General features: G+C 40.4%; 1 protein-coding gene across 1 annotated transcript in view; it reads right to left on the bottom strand.

Annotated features, from left to right (window-relative positions):
• Positions 1–16828, bottom strand: part of LOC111223045 (dolichyl-diphosphooligosaccharide--protein glycosyltransferase subunit STT3B) — a 78588-nt gene extending 61760 nt beyond the window's left edge. Inside the window, exon 1 of the mRNA XM_022747014.1 lies at positions 16313–16828. Within this exon, the coding sequence (XP_022602735.1) occupies positions 16313–16572 (260 nt within the window). The 5' untranslated portion in view covers positions 16573–16828. The remainder of the gene's footprint in view (positions 1–16312) is intronic.
• Between the last annotated feature and the right edge of the window lie 216 nt (positions 16829–17044).

Genomic DNA, 17044 nt, shown 5'->3' with positions numbered 1-17044 from the left:
CCAATGAAGCTTTGAAAAGTATTTTTAATGGGTAGGTGCCATCATCAGAGCTGGATTCATTCCTTAAGTGTCAGAAATATCCTCCTTGATCTCACTAACTAGGGTGCATCTGCTTAAAAAGAAACAAGCTTTGAAGGTCACAGGTTGAGATGAAAAACTCTGAGAAGATGAAGATGACACCATCACAACCTTACATTAACTTCACAGTCTTTGATATTAGTGTCAAATACAAAGGACCAGGGAGGGAAAAGCATGAAGGTAATGCTTGTCAGAAAGAGAACAGAAACAAGTACAAAAAAAAAAAAGAAGTAAAATAACTGAATAAATACAAAACTATTGAGGATCTATAACTAAAACATTTAGAATTTATTAATGAGTGACATCATTACACTGATCTGTTAAGTTAAGGTTCAGGACCAATCCAGATCATTAACTACAGATATATTTTTTAATGACACAGGAATTTCCAAAGAGCCAGACGTTACTTTACAAGATATGCACTCTAATAGCACCCTAAAAAAAGCATCCATCACCTCATATGAAGCATAGCCAAGGTAGAACGGGATAGTAGGAAACCACTAAAATGTTGCACCACGCTGGATGAGACCAAAAAACTCTTCATGAAACAGGCAGGTCCATGGGAGACAGAGCAGATGTAACAACAGATTGTACAAAACAAGCACGAAGCTTTAAGACCTTATTATTATTGAATCATTCAATTTTACAAGGACTTGGCAGTAGAGGCTTAGAATCCATGCTCAGCCAAGTCCAGGCAAGCCTTTTTACCATTTCCTACGCAGCAGAGAAAGTCATCATGATTCCTCCCATTCCCCTAACCCTGTGGAGCTCTTACATCACTCAACAAATCTTTGGAACCTGGGTCTAAACAAAAGACACAAGCTTTTTGACTAAAGACTAAACATGACGTAAATTCGTTATTCGTTATTTGCTAGTATCTATGCAGACTATCGGCATGCAGCCCTAAATTTACAACCATGCATGGTGATAAAGGTATGTTGACATCTGTGTATGTAGACACCAAATGTAGTATGAACAAAACCATGTCCACTGGGCGACCTGGTGGCTCACCTGGTAGAGTGCGTACCATGTATGCTTAGTAATTACTGCAGAGGCCTGGTTTGGGGCCCTTTGCTGTATGTCATCGCCTCTCTCTCTCTCTCCCCAACTTTCCTGTCTCTCTCTCTCTCTCTCTCTCTCTCTCTCTCACTGTCACTATAATAAAAAGGCATAAGCCTGAAAAAAATAACTTTGAAAAAAAAAACAAAACAATGTCTCTGTCCGCTGTCCATGTCTTAGTACATACAACCTACAAGTCAATGTATCTTCACCATGTTTTCTCCTGACAAAACAAGAGAAGATGAGGGGAATGTGAAGGATATGTTGGCATCGCCATGACATCCATATGGAGGCTGACTCAAAGAAAGTGAATTAGACTGCCAAACTGCTGCTGTGACTCAGAAACAACAGAGTCCAAGAAACGTTGCCTTACTTCTCCCCCACCAAGCAAAAACAGCTTGACAAAAATGTGAACAATGAGACCGGGAGCTTCTGAGGATGACAGCAAGTTTCCAGGGTATCAGTGGAAGGCAAAGTCTAAGCCTCCAAATCAAGTGGGTCGGCCCATGCTGTGGTTGGGAAATGTAGAAGGACCACAGCAGACATGAGGGAGTATGGCACTCGGGACAATGATTAGCATTTGGAAGGAAAAACTCTTCTACTCCTGTGGTGCTACATGTCTCAAGGACACATTAAATTAAAGAGCTGGCTGGGGGAAAAAAATCATTTTATTTATTAATTTCAGCAAATCTGTTCTGAAGACTTGGCTAGATCAGGAGGAGGCATCATAAAAGGCAAAATGAGTAGGCAGAGTTGCATCTCTGCAGACTGAAACGCTGCAAGATGAGACTGCAAGTGGAATGAGAAAACATTCTGAATGAATTAATGTCATAATTATCCAAAATATGGCTGGAAATGTAATAATTTAGTCACAACATACAGTATCCCTGTAATGTACTTTTCACATATACATGAATACTGGATGTGGAAGGCAGGCTTGGGCAGGGCAACAATGCTGTATTTCCTGTTTTGTTGCTTGAGTAGAAAAGTCCAAAGCACACGTGTAACACATGTAAATACACACATCACTCAAGGAGCTGGAGCACATTTATAGCTGATATATATTCATAAAGAGCAGCCATGTATTGTCCACCATGCTGAGAAAACCAAGTTGTATATTGCAGACATTTTTCTTTGCCTTTTGAGGAGTGGTAAACCCTTGGGGTGGACCAACAACCAAGTGGACCAAGTAAAATGTGATGGGTTAAATGGTCAGTATGTTTGTTGTTTAGAACTTGACCAATACAGGATATTTTAGGGAAATGTCGAGTTCAATATTTGAGTTTTTAAAAAAATCTGATATAATGATATATAACTACTATGCTGCTGAATACACAAAAACCACAAATGTTGATTCTGTATAGTATTAATATATTAGTCACATCTAGAAGTTATTTGGCCATGCATAAAAAATTAATTGCCACACGTCTTGCTAAAAATAGCTCAGGAGCTGAAAAACACACTTTTTAAAGTTATTAACTGTAGATAGTTTTAATTTCCTTGAATCCTGTTTAAGGGAAACTGGTTATATTCATTGCTTAAATAAAAAAATGATTTTTTTTTTTCAAAAGTGTTGTGTTGATCCTTCATCATTCAGTATTTTTTTGAAAATAGATCATTAACATTACATTTAGTGGTTTTATTTCTTAGGTAGATATTTGTGCAATGTTGAATGGAAGGTTTCCTATCTCTATGTGATACCTGTTGAGCCTGTTTTTCATTGGATAAAAAATATCAATCTTGTTATCTTAGCTCAATACACATATCATTTCACAATTATGAAATTTTTCTTCTTCTGCGTGTTGGAGGATCCATTCCTTTATCTGTATTTACTGATCCTCAGTCAGTGACTAAGTTTGCTGTTGGTGTTCAAGTCGAAGGGATCACAACACCGTTTCTGAAGAAAGCTATATTTCACCAAAAAGTACTTCTGGAGATGCAAGCAAACTGCGACATCATCTATCAAGTCAGAACATCCACCTCTCATCTTCTGTGGTTCCTTGTCTGTTACCAACTCAGCCAAACTTGAAAAGATCAACTCCTCCATTAGTGTAGGCTGTCTTGTGACAGTTGGCTGCTTTTTTCAATGGAGCAGGACACCAGTATTTCACTATCACATCAAACCGCTTCATGATGAAACAAAACATGATTGCACTCTTTTAAATACTTCTGGGTGTGTTGCAAGCCATTGTGCAATAATCCTTCCAAACCTGTTTCATTTGGGATTAGCCCAGACTTGCTTTATTGTTTTCTAATGCTACTACTTAATGATGTCTGAAATTAGTCCAGAAAAGAAGATGGGAAAAAAAAAGGAAATTTAGCTCAGAGGGCTAAACTTCAAAAGTTCATAACTAAAAGAGTATTTGGAGAAGAGCAGTAGGATTCTGCAAAAACCCATGGATTCAATGAGTTGGTATGGAATTACCCATTATCTTAAATCTACCAATAAAATCGGCCTGTCGATGTATCCATCAGGCTCTGCTGTCACTGATACAACAATACAATAGTAGGAATTCTTTTTTGTACACAGCTAAAAAGAGACAGAATTACACACCTTTTTTTCACACCTCTTTACCCTGACACTGATCAAGAAGCCCCTTTTCTCTTTTTCATTTTATACCACCATATATACTACGTTACTATATTTATCTGTCAAAAGGGGTTAAAAAGCAGTCTGTGATAAGACTATAATCTTTCACTTGAATTTGAAAGGGTTGCGTTTTCAAATCGGAGGATGTCTTAAGGCCGAAACAAACTGTTTATCTAATGGCCTGCAAGTGCACTGATGCCTGCTGTGGGTTGCCTGGAGCTACAGTGAGTCATGCTTTTCTTAAAGCACTGCTTAGATTTTTTATAGCAGCAGGTTAGCTGCATGCCAACAATGCTCGCAGTTTCCATGAGGGAAACCTATTCTCAGCGAGCACTCACATTACATTGTGCCTTCTGTCATTCTGACTGGCAGGGAGATGATAGTGGAAGGCAGGTGGTTAGATAATGACACTGACCTAAAGTTTCCGGCGGAAGAAAAAAAACGCAACCACAGTATCCCTGAGACTTCCGAGTAGTCTTTCTTCATCCTCATGAATAAATAAGCAAATGTCAAAATTGTCAAAATATTACCAATAACATCTCTTTCCATAGTACTGGTTATGACAATGTTTACAAACAATGTCCAAAAATAAATTTAATTCTCTGAGTTTTGGCTGTACCTGCACGATCAGCTTGAACAGACAACCCTTTAGGTCTATCCTTGCAGGGAAACCTCTCACATTGGATATTAAAATGTCTATAATGGATTTTTAAGGGCTTTTAACTTTCTTGATTAATTTGATGCAGATGATTAATTTCAATCTCAGTCCCCCCATTTTCCCATTCAGCAGAAATTTCACCTTTGTCATGCAGTAATCCAGAACTGTTGTCTATTTCAGAGGTCAGCAGAAAAGAGCTACGCGACGAACATTTTTGTGAGCAGAAGATGTTGGAATATGAAGTGGGGAGCTTCGACAAATTCAGTATTGAAACTACTTCAAAAATATTGGGACTCTTCAAATGTCAAACGTCTCTGTTATCAACATGACCAAACAAAGTGCAAGAGCAAAGTCAAGATGAGCCCCAAGGCAGGACTACATTTTGTATTTTGCATTTCTGTAATCATTTGTAACTTGTTTGTAATATGATCTACAAATTTCTAGTGTGGTCTTAAAATCAGGCCCGTTTCACTATTTCCTGTGGTCCAATCTCCGACTTATGTCATAACTACTGTGGCTTGCCCAGACTACCTGCCAGCTGCTCCACTTGATAACCACGATGATATGACAGCCTCCTGACAGGCTCGTCTTTCTCGGCCACTCACAGACTGACAACCTATTCCAGCTGTTATTCTATCCCACTTGACACCACTCCATTTGTCCATCTGTCATTTCTCATCCTCCGCCCTGAGCCCTCTTCCACCAACTCCTCCCCTCAACTACTCCTATTTTATCTGTGCCCTGCAGCAACGGAAAGCGACCCTGGGCAGTTGTGTCCTTGCCTGGCTGTCAACCGTTCTGGCGACCTGAAACAAAGCCATGGCCTCAGACCATAATGCTCCGTAATGTCACACCAGGTGGGCTTGCCAGTGGCTAGGCTGTGACAATAAAGTCATCCACTCTGAATGGCCTGATGACAATGATCACAAACACAACAGATGAACAATGGACACATCTGCAGCCGGAGAACATGAGACCGGGTGCTGCTAAAATGGAAAGATGTTAAAATGGAGTCAATACTTTCAAAACAAAAATCACTATAGAAATAAAGGAAATAATCAGTATTTGTTTCTAATATTAAAAAAAAACTGGTAACAGTAAGACAAAAATTGCAATACTATAAAAAATTATATACACAGCCATAATCAGCAGCTCTTTCAAGTTTTCATCCGCTTCATTTTCTATTACCGTAGGCATATCCGACTCCTTCACAAGACCACCCAGTCTTCTGAACACTGTACTGAACAGCGCCCTCTTGTTGCAGATCAATTTGAAAACTTGGGCAAATATCCTTTTAAACATCTAGAGCTGAAACATATTGTCAGAAAAAAAGGACGAAAAGTCACTGGTTCCAACTTATCAAATGTGAATATTTGCTGAGTTTCATAGTCTTATTCAATAGTAAAAAGGGATGTTCGGATTATGGACTGTTGGTCAGACAAAACAAGACATTTTCAGTATTTTCTGACATTTCATGGATCAAACAATTAATAAACAAAACAGAAGTTTAATAAGTGGTGAAAATAATTATTAGTTCCAGCCCCGACAGTGAGCCTAAGTTACATGATTCTCATTGGTAAATCCTTCTCTGCATTACTACATCCTAATTTGTTCAGAGCTATGGGAAGCCACTCTGTTGGCCCTGAGGGACCAGCTTAAGTTGTGAGGCCAGTGGCTTGGTCAAGGCAATAGCAGGAGCATTTTTAATTCCCAACACTTCTCTGTTGGCGTAGGAGGGAAACAAAGCTCCCAGAACAAACCCATTTAATCACACGGTACAATGCAAAAACATAAAACCAAAAAGATGACAGTTCCAGAGTATATAAATATTCTAACTAGAGAGGACATTGTGGAGGATTTAAACAGAGTGGTGGAAAAAGAGGCAGAAGCCACGTAAACCTTTCTAGGGAATGCAGTAATCATCTCTGAGATTAGCTTTAGTAATGGTTTTACTTTAACTGCATGGTGATAAAAGACTGAAACAGGCTGTTTTGAATTGCTATAATTTCATAAAACAATCTGAAAACTAAATAACAGATTCATATGCATAAGATTATAAAAATGTGCAAGGGACTTACAGAAATCTTACATTTAAACAAGGAAAAAGAATAAAAGACTTCCAATGAAGACATTAAATCTAAATGACAACAGAACACAAGGCATTTAAGCGGTGCCAAACTGACAGCTAGCCAATCATCTAACCGGGGATCCAGCCAATGGGCATAACAACACACACAGAATTAAACAGGCAAATTTCAATGTGAAACAGGCAGTGGTAACTAGGGGTGGGCGATATGACCTAAAATTTATATCACTGTATTTTTTTTTCCGTGACAGTATTATATCATGGTACTACAAAATTAAAAGGGTCACTCCACTCTAAACATGATTCTAACTCTTTTCATTCTACTGCGGACTAACTTTTTTCACCCCCATATCGGAACTGTCCCGAAAAACTATTTAAACCGTCCTGAACTGAATATAAATCATCCCAAAATCAAAATGTTGTTTTTTTTTACAGTTCTTACTTGTTAGTGGTATAATGTAAACACCGTTGAATCAAAATGTTGAGGAAATAAATAACATTTATTTTGCTCCAGTTCCTGCAAAGCAGGAGCGAACTGCAGCTCTGCTCACATTTTAGAGAATGTAATTAATATTTTCCTCATTATTGATTTCACCACCCACAACCCATCCATTATTAATTAGTGTTCATTTTTATGACCCGAAGATATTTTCATATTCTATCATCCTTGGGACAACTGAACGTTAGTCTCGAGCCCTTTCTTGCTAAGAAATGTAAAATGTGCTATGAAATGTGCAATAAAGTGCAATAAAATAGTTCCAACAAGTAAATAAATCCCTCTTAAACCAAAGATGTACAGACTTTGACCCCAAAGATCTGAAAGTCGGGGAGAAACATTAGCATTTGTAAACGCGCGCAATCTGGCGACAGTGACGATGCTAGCAGGGAAGCTAGCAGCTCTCCAGCCACTAAGACAAGTCGCCCACCTTTAGTGATAACTTAATTATTATACAAAGCACCATGGTTTGGTTACAACTACCTGACCTTCATAATAACCTCTCCTTTAGGCTTTATTTGATAAGCCAGCTCTTAGCTATCTACCTGGGTTTGCTGCTGATGCTAAACATGGAATTTCTAGGGAGTTCCTGCAAAATGTTGGAGGGATTAAATTGAAAGGAGAAAAATTACTCAAGGATAAGCTGAGTTGAGCTATTTGAACTATTCAGTAATGCTTTAGAGATGCTTTAAGCAGCTGATCTTATTAAATGGGCTCTGCTGTAAGTAGTCTATCAGCTACAGAAGACATTCAATTTAACCTGAGGCAGAGGCTGACAAAATAATAAAAATCAACCCTATCCTAGTATCCTCTCTGATTAAAAACATAAAGCACTGACATTACATATGTACATGCACAGACAAACTGATGAAGCAGTTTTTGGAACAATGAAATCTCTCTGGCTCCACCACCAAAACCACCCTCAGATTGGATGCCTGGCAGGCATTAATTTCTTCTCTCCCTCGACGCCTCCTACCATCCTACCACTGTTTCTCTCACTCCTCCTTTCTTCTCCGCTCTGTATGCAGGTGCGCTCGCCCACAGAGCTGCATGCTGACTCCTGTCAGTAAGAGGACATGGATGTATGATAAGCACAGATCTACTCTGTTCCATCTGCCCCACTTCCCCCCCACCACCCTCTGCCTTCTATCCAGAGGGCATCAAGGACCACTTCAAAGCCAACGTGGAGGAGAACTGAAGGAAGAAAAGTAAGGCTGAGCCAATATTCAAGAATTGTATAACCAACAATGATCTACAGTAACCACAGACAAAGTCACATAACTGTCATAACAAGCAGATATAGCTTTCCTCGTGCAAGTATAGCTTGTTTCCCCTTGGGATAAGCCCTACTTTAGGGTTGGCTCTACACATGCATCATCTACACCCGTTGGTCTTTCATTGTTTCTTACAAAGCTTCTCGTCTACCAGTAACACATCTGACTTTGTAGCCCCTTTCAAAAAAAATCTAATGCTAAAAATACACCCTGTAAACCCTGGTTCATATTATTGTCCAGGATGTCTCATTTCACTGTGATGGTGGTTTTCCTTCGTGGTGGTGGGGTTCTAAGAATGAAGACTGACTCATGACCAGATACACACTACTACTTATGCACAGAACGATATCTATAGGAAAACACACAAAAGAGAACACACTTGCACAGGAATTCAAAAGGAGTGCTGTCAATTAGGCTTGCAGTTGTTAAGTGGACACGTCGCTCCTTCTGTTTTTCCCCGGACGGATGGGTTCTGCAGGCTGGGTGGTCATGGAACAACAATCGCATCAAAGCGCCCATGACAAGACAGAACGAACAGCTTGACAAAAGCGGCATCAACCAGGCTTCTCTACCCTGCGTGACACAGACTGATGTGCGACTGTGTGCATGAAGTTTGTCCAGTGTTTCCTGTGGTACTGTCTGCAGATGAGAACACAGGGGATAGATTTTGTTCTCCTACCCAGGTTTGTTCCTAGGCCCACTCCAAGATCAGTTTCGATAGTGGGTACAATATTAGACCCAATGCTATTTGGAATTACATCAAGACTGTGACCCGCGGAAAAATATTCAACTAAGCGATTACATTGCTATGCTCGCTACTCGGCTCTGTCAGAATAAATGCGTAACCACATTCAGCACAGGCATGTGGACTTAACCTGGAAGGAAAGAAGACTGCAGGTGTTAGCAGTGCTAACATTAGCCACACTAGGCAATCAAATGATATGCAGTGATTCCCATGAATTACCTATACTGTGGCAGCCTGTGTGTCAATCTAGTCCCGCCACAGTTTCATAATTCACAGAAAATATTATTACACTTCTCATAATAACATAAAAGATCCCTAACATAATGTTTTGTGTTGTTGCTTCACAGTAGAACTGTGTGCAGCGCAATGATTCACTAAGCCCCTCCTTACCTCTCACTCTCCCATTAAAAAAACTTACTGTGTGTCACAGTTGGACTGCCCAGTTTAAGAAATCCCGCCGCATTGGTGCAGTGGTTAATGGTGTTACACTTATTACAAAAGTGAAGAACTAACAAAATAATTATAAAAAAACTGCATTATCTTCTCTTTCTAAAATGTAACACAACCAAAGTACTACCTCATTTTAATACCGTGCCATTTTGATTTTGATACTCTTCTCCTTGTCAGTTAGCATTCAAACCATAATAATACATTAATTTGGAAACACATCATAAGCACTACAATAAGGAAGTCTGAGGTATCATTTTAATAATTTGGGGGTGATGAATATTCATTTGCATTTTTCTAACTTAAGAGACTGATATTGCTGCTATGGAACCATGACCTGAAATAAATTAATTTAACTTTAACTGAATTAAACAGTGGAGGCCCACTACTGGTTAGTGAATGTACAGTGTAGGAAACAGTGTCATGAACATCCTAAATGTAAAGATGTAAGCACCAAGCTTGAGTGTAATCGGTTGCTTGTGTTGCTGAAAGTTATACGAGTACAAGATCATACTCTTTAGCCCTCAGTAAAGAGAGCACATTTGTAACACAGAGCTCAAAGCTGTCAGAGGACAATGCTCTTAAAACCTCTTCAGTGAATGACTGCCAAAACTAGCTAGAAGACTGCAGTTAAGAAAGTTGGGGCAGAAGACCGGCTCAAAGTAATTTGCAATGAATAATAGCAGTGGCTACATTGTACTGTAGTATATGCAAGCAATGGGCTATGCTGAACCTCTTCCACCCCCATGTAATTAAATGTAAAATTAAACAAACACTTTACCGGCTTATAATGTGCGGGTGAGCACACAAGCACAAATGTTGCTCTGAATATGCAGCAGTCACCGCGCTAACAAATTGGGCTACCGTTGAAGCATCTCCATCAAGGCATCTGTGACTCGTGTGGCCTCCGGGGTGCTGACAAGCACCTCTTGTTAGGTGGCAATCTTGCCAACACTTTCAGAATAGTCCCACCAAATCGGCTGACAGGCAAATTGGGGGCTAAAAAAACAGGGCATCAGTTACCTCAGTTCAGTGTGAAAGAATCAACCAGTGCTGTCCTTTGTTATTGCCCTGAACAGCATCCTAGAATAGTCTGCAAAAAGCTGAATGCACAATCATTTGCACAACCAAGAGGATAACCTCACAATGAGAAAATTCAACTAAGCTGGCATAATAAATCATGCCACAAAAAAAATCATCTTTCTGATGTTTCAATAATTAGCGTACCTTTAATATAAATGACACTGTAAACACCGGCCTCTGTAGAACAATTAACAGCCAACCAAATCTGGTATGAAATTGGGCTATTCGTGAGCCTTTCATCGACTTAGCCAGTGGCTTCCCCTGGCTTGATGCTTCTTCCCACCAGAAGTCGCTCATCGACAAATGCCCAAGGTGCCCGGGAACAGATCTGTCGCTCTCCCTCTCACACACACATGAAGCACACCTCGAATTCACAGACTCCCCTGATTCCACTGCTATGCCTGACACTAGTCTGCTGGGAGGCCTGGTCTGGGAAATAGCACTTAATCATCAGGGGCTTGACATCAAGCCTACTGACTGAGGAGAAACCAGTAAATAAAACAGCTCTAAGATGGAAGAAAACAAGGAATATTTTTCGTCTTCTCATTTCCTTTAAGCATTGTGATATGAGTTCTATGCAAGAAGGGCTAGCCTGTAAGGAGTATAGATAGAAGAGTCAGGGCCCAAATAATCATTACCTTTCACACTGAGGTATGCTGTGAAATGGCTAATAAGTTGCAGTGATAACTCCAATCTATTAAGCAAGGACTAATGTGAGTCTAGGAAACCTGCCTATTATAATGACCAAGGACGGGAACCCACTAAAACCTTTCTACTGCAGGTAACTGGACACCATATCCACACTGAATATTTCATAAGCTGTTGGACAGTCAGTCGGGGGTTTAAGTAGGGATCACTGCTCCAGCCAAGTGCCTGGTAGGAAGATCAATCACGAATTATTCTCCATTTTCCCACACTACTGCTGTACCTATGGTGGTGCTGTGCCAGCAGCCGCTACTGGGATGGCCTAATCAACTTTCAGCTAAACATCATGTTTTTTTGTTTTTTTTTGCATGTGAAAAAGACAGAAGGGAAGAAAAACAGGATGTGTGTGTGTGTTTGTAAGAAAGAAAGAAAGAAAGACAGAAAAAAAGAGAGCGAGAGTGAGAGAGAGAGAGATAGCGAGAGAGAGAGAGAGAGAGGGAGAGAGACAGAAAGAGAGAGAGAGAGAACACAGAAAAGCTGCTACCCCCACTAATTTTGCTGGCTTTTCAAAAAAGCTGAGCTGGTAACATCACTTGTGGGGGCAATTTAATTTTCACAGCACTTAACAACTTTCTGCAGCAAAGACTGTATTATTAAAGGGGTCAGACACACTAAAACATCCTGTCTGAAGTGTTATCTGATATCAAAGTGTCATTTGAGATAGTGGCGGATTGCGCAAGACCTCTGTGAGACTGCTGACATTTTAGTGCTAAATCACACTTGTTACAATTTTTAGAAATGTGTTTCCTAAGAAAAAAGTTATTCTACTGCACCCAAAATTTGCTGGATATCTAAGGAGCGGGAGGTAAAAGAGCATACAGGCAGGCAGGATAAGCCGGGGAGGGGAAGCAGAGGCACAGATGATGTGTTCTGATCGTTTTAGATCATGTTAGGCAGTTTTCCAATGCCTCATGGGCTGAAAATCTTCTCTTAACCTGGTAACGCTACAGTAGTGAGAGTGCACGCAGATGGCACAAAAACTCTACAGCAGCAGATGACACAAATACTACAATCCCAACTGTATCTTACCTTAACCTAAACATAACATTTTCAACCCACCTGAACAATTAAAAGACTTGGATCTATTTCTCATCTTGCAAATAAATCCAGATTTCTGATTTGCCAGTCGTATGCATAATCTATTGTGCACTGCAACCATTTTATCACTTTAGCCACTTTTAGCCATCATAACCAGCATCAATGACGACAACTACGGTTAACAATTATTTTAAACTACCAGTTTGATCAATAATTTTTGGTCTGTGTAAAGCTAAAAATAATGGAAAATGCCTATCGCGGGATACCAAACCCCCAACGTAGAACTGCACCTACTAGCACCGACAGTGGCCTGATTCAGTAGATTTGGTGCCCGACATGACGTGACATACCCACATTAAATACATTTTCTTTGTCAGTGTAATAAAATTCAGTGTTTCCACTATCAATTACATTTATCATGATGGATCACCAGCTCAGTTCTCACTGTGTAATGAAAACTGAGTAATACCTGGCCTCATGTTAGTTACATAGAAATTATTTAAATGAGTTTCCCACAGTGATACATACAGATTTTAAATTTGAGAAAAAGAGTCACTGGTAACAGATTGGTATGAGCAGATACCCTGGGTGGAGGTATCTAAATATTGCAAGGGAAAAAAAGTCACAAAAACCAAAGGATACTCTTCACGTTTATATGATTTAAAGAGCTGCAAAGATCAGTTAATGAATCAAATCATCAGAAAAATGATCTGAAACTATCAACTATCACGTGTTTTCATCCTCTTAAATACTAAGATTTTCTGACGTTTACAGGCATTTTTACCAAAGATTAATTGAGAATATAATAGTCAATGTAATCGATAATGAAAATAACCATTCATTGCAGCCATAATATGAAGCAGCAAAAACAAAAGACGCACAAACAGATTTTTGGTATTTCTGCATGATAAATGACTGATTGACAATTCAACTAATTAATTCATCAGCTCATCATTTTAGCACCACACATGTCCAAACACACTGTTTTAGTGGACTTAACTACTGAAAGCTAATATCCTCTATGGCACACGGGAAGCCTCCATCTAGACCTTGAGCAAAGCTCCAGTCATGCGAAGCAGCAGCAGCAGTTCTGCTGCCGACAGGTCAGAGAGAGAGAGTATGAGTGTAAGTGTGAGTGTGAATGTGTATGTCTGTGCTGCTATACCCCAGTATCCAGCTCATTATTTGCCTGACAGAGATGCTTCATCTCCCCTCACTCTACTGTCAGAACGGACTCTATTTCCTGACATAACCAAGGTGGAATAAAGACTTGACTGCTTCCAAGGAACGCACCCCTCCCATACACACATGTGCTTCACCATCCAGCTTCCAGTCTAGTTAAAGGAGGGAAGCAGATACTAGGCAAATTCTAGTACTTCAAAAAAGGGATATATTTGTACAAGCAGGGTCGGAGAGTTACACCTCCACAAGGTTTAGTCTAGAAGGCAGTCATAACAATATTCTTTGCAGAAACCATCCACTGACTCATTGCCTGAAGAAGATTGAGCATTAATTTGGAGTTGATTAAAGAAAGTGAAATGCATTTTTAAGTCAGGGCACAACTTTTGAATTTAATTATGTTTATGAACGGAGAAGAGCAAAAATTCTCACTTGCATGCCAACTAAAGCTTGCTTGTTTTTCCAATGATCAACAAATATTAGGAAACAAAAATGAGCACAGCCAGATAACAGAAAAGTCATATCAGGGACTTGCCTTGTGGTGTTTGCATATTGCAGAATAAGCTTGATATTTTTGGTGCTTGTAAATCCAATCTCGATTCTTCAAATTGCCAGCTTGTTTAACGAAATGGTTAGCTGTAGGTAATTTGAAGCTCTGTGCAGAGGAAAATCAATAGCAGCATCCAAGCATTCAGACGACAACGGCACTAATCATGCGTGTCTGGGAATGACGGCCACTTCCAATCAGCAGCCCATTTGCCTGCAGGTGTAAAATACACGTTCTCATTCCTCACTGTCAAAATAAGGTGAGGAAGCTATAATACCTGGTGCAACTAAAAACTAATTATCATAAAAAACCCACTTTTTAGAGAGATAAAGACTCATCTCATTTCTAAGAGTCAACAGACGATATCAGAACGCATATTTGAATAATAGTCCATTTAGTATTCTGGGCAAAACAGTGCTCACTGGGATCAAGTTTGTGTTAATCTACACAAAACTCTAGCACCCTGGCTCATATGTAGTGGGAATGGGGTCCAAAAGTCTGAGACCACATTCTCAGAGTGAGAGAAACATGCATTGCACGTACACACCGAAGAATTCCCGAAAGCGTTAACAATTGTAAAAATGTAGGGCAATGGTTCTCAGCAAGCTGATCAGGATTACACACGGGGTCAAAAGATGACTGTAGGGAGGGGATGAATGTTGCAAAATTTATTAATAGCTGACTGCAAATATTCAGTATTTCTGGTGTAAATCTCTCTTTTGACAAATGTAGTTTTCTCATAAAAATAAAACATCACTTTGTGGCTGAATTCACCATCTTACACATTTAAGCCCGCAACAGACGGTCCCATTCAAGCATGGCTTTGTTTTCAGGGTCCAAGAGAAAAACAGAAAAGAAAAAGAGCAACAGATGTAGACTACTCATAGCTGCAAGGGCTTTTAAACTTTTAAATATCAAAGACTGCCTTTGCTTTTGTTTCTGGACATGTTGCCAAAGAGCTATGCAGTTTTAGCTCTGTAATTGTAGAAACTGATGCCACTTTGTAGCCCCTACTGAGGCAAAATAGCTCCTACTGCAACTTGGAAGTGTCATATACTGTATGTACCAACTGTGTGGCCACCCAGAACAATTATCGGATATATGAAGGCCATGAAGAAAGACCACAGTTTCTCAGGAGCGTGTGACACTTGCAACTACTCATTAACAGTGCTAAGGTCAGTCCTTGGTGCAAATTCCAGCCTCAAAGCAGGATAAAGCTCATCTGAACTGTATGTAAATGGTAAATCTCTCATAACCCTAAGCCGCGGCCCTTGGCTACAAAATGCAATCAAGTTATCAACATAATTGAAGAGAGGAATGTCACCCTGAACAAGACATAGCACCTGTCCTTGAAAATTAATAAATTAATGCATCAGTAGTGCTGTCTGGTTGAATGCCACAGAGTATATGAGAGCACTGAGGGAATGACAGTGCATTGCAACCAGGCGGACACTTGTGAGCCCATGTGACACTGTTACAAAGCGGAATAATCCTGCATTGTGATGACAGACACACCAGACCGGATCAGTTGGCTTCCGGGTTACACAGCCTGCTGTTAGGACGAGCACCGGCTGTAATTTATGCAAAACCTGATAGTCCAGTATGCAATTCTCTACTCACCATTTATAAATTCAACGACAACTTATGATAGGTCTAAAAGAAAATTATTACTTGCATTTAAAAGAGCCTCAATCATTCAATCGCATAAGCCGACAATCTCGATCAAAAAGCAAAAACTATTTCAACTCCACCCTCTCACAGTAAATTGAGTTTTCATTGAATTAAAACTAGAGCTGAGTGTAGAAAAATCATGCGTTTCTTCCTCCAGTTGTTCACACGTTTTTCTACAATCAAAAAAAAGTTGTACCTGCAGCTGGAGGCTCCTCACACGCCTCACTTTATCATTTAGACTTATTATTTGATGAATGCCAAAATCAAACTAGACAAGCTAGCTGCTCAGATCATCACATTTAAATGTCATGGTCCCACAAACAGAGTACACATCAGGCCACCGACCCCCACATTCAAAGTGTTTGTCCCAAGGACATCAGAGAAAAATCCTGTCATTGTTCATCAAGAGAAAACAACAGTTTCTCCTGAGTATGAGCTAAGACGTTAACAGAACATCTAAGTAGTTGTAGCTGTGTTCAAAACAGTCGTTGTTGTGCTGACTCTAAAATAATAATGTGAAATTATTATACGTTATCATAAATTTTAAAGAAAAGACCTCCTGGGACGATTTTGACCTAAATCTCTGGCTTTCGTTGCCACTACAAGCAATTGTCACCTGGGAACCAAGCTGACCTGACAAACGTTAGCTAGCTTACCATGGATCAAACTCGTGGATGATGCTCTCGAACCGGATCACCGCGAAAAGTCTGGAGCTGAATCCCGCCAGACAGGCCAGGAAAAGAATACTAAACGAGAGTAGAGACTGCCACCCTGCTGGCTGTGTCAGTCCGCCAGACAGGCCTCCTTTGCCCCCTCCTCCACCCGCGGCGCCGGGTCGGCTGTTCCCGTGCACCGAGCCCCCGGCATTGGTGGACGCTTTGTGCCTGCCGTCGCTGGCTGCGTGGTGCTCCGCCATTTCTGCGTGCGGTGTCGGTTGGGTTTGCTAGAGCGTCCCTCCTGCCACGCTCCCGTGTCTGCCTCCGCTCCGTGCTGTCGTAAACTCCCTTATTTAGTGTCCGCTCTCCTAAGGTATCCTATCTTCTAAGTCCCGTGTGCATATATATATGTTTGTATATATGTTTAAATTCAGTATCGTTAAACCGAGATACAGCCGTTACATCCCGAAACGCATACTCATGCGCCACATACAGAGCCTGCAATAGTCAATCCGCTACACGATTGAACGCCGGTGGAAAGGGGCGGGAAGGAAGCAATGGGCGGGGCGTTGCAAAGCTCTGGCGGCCTCTCACAGATCGACAGGTACGAAAAGGCGGGGTTTTGCGTCGTTAAGCCAATAAGAGAGCAGCACCGATTATATAGACAGACGAGTCCACCAATGGAAACGCATAAAATTATGGCTGCCACTGATTGAAATAAGGATTCATCCC

Source organism: Seriola dumerili, unplaced genomic scaffold (genome assembly GCF_002260705.1).
Source record: "Seriola dumerili isolate Sdu_G_001 unplaced genomic scaffold, Sdu_1.0 BDQW01000110.1, whole genome shotgun sequence".
Classification (NCBI taxonomy): Eukaryota; Metazoa; Chordata; class Actinopteri; order Carangiformes; family Carangidae; genus Seriola; species Seriola dumerili.
Note: the sequence above shows the minus strand (reverse complement) of the source record. Positions and strands in the feature narration are given on the sequence as shown.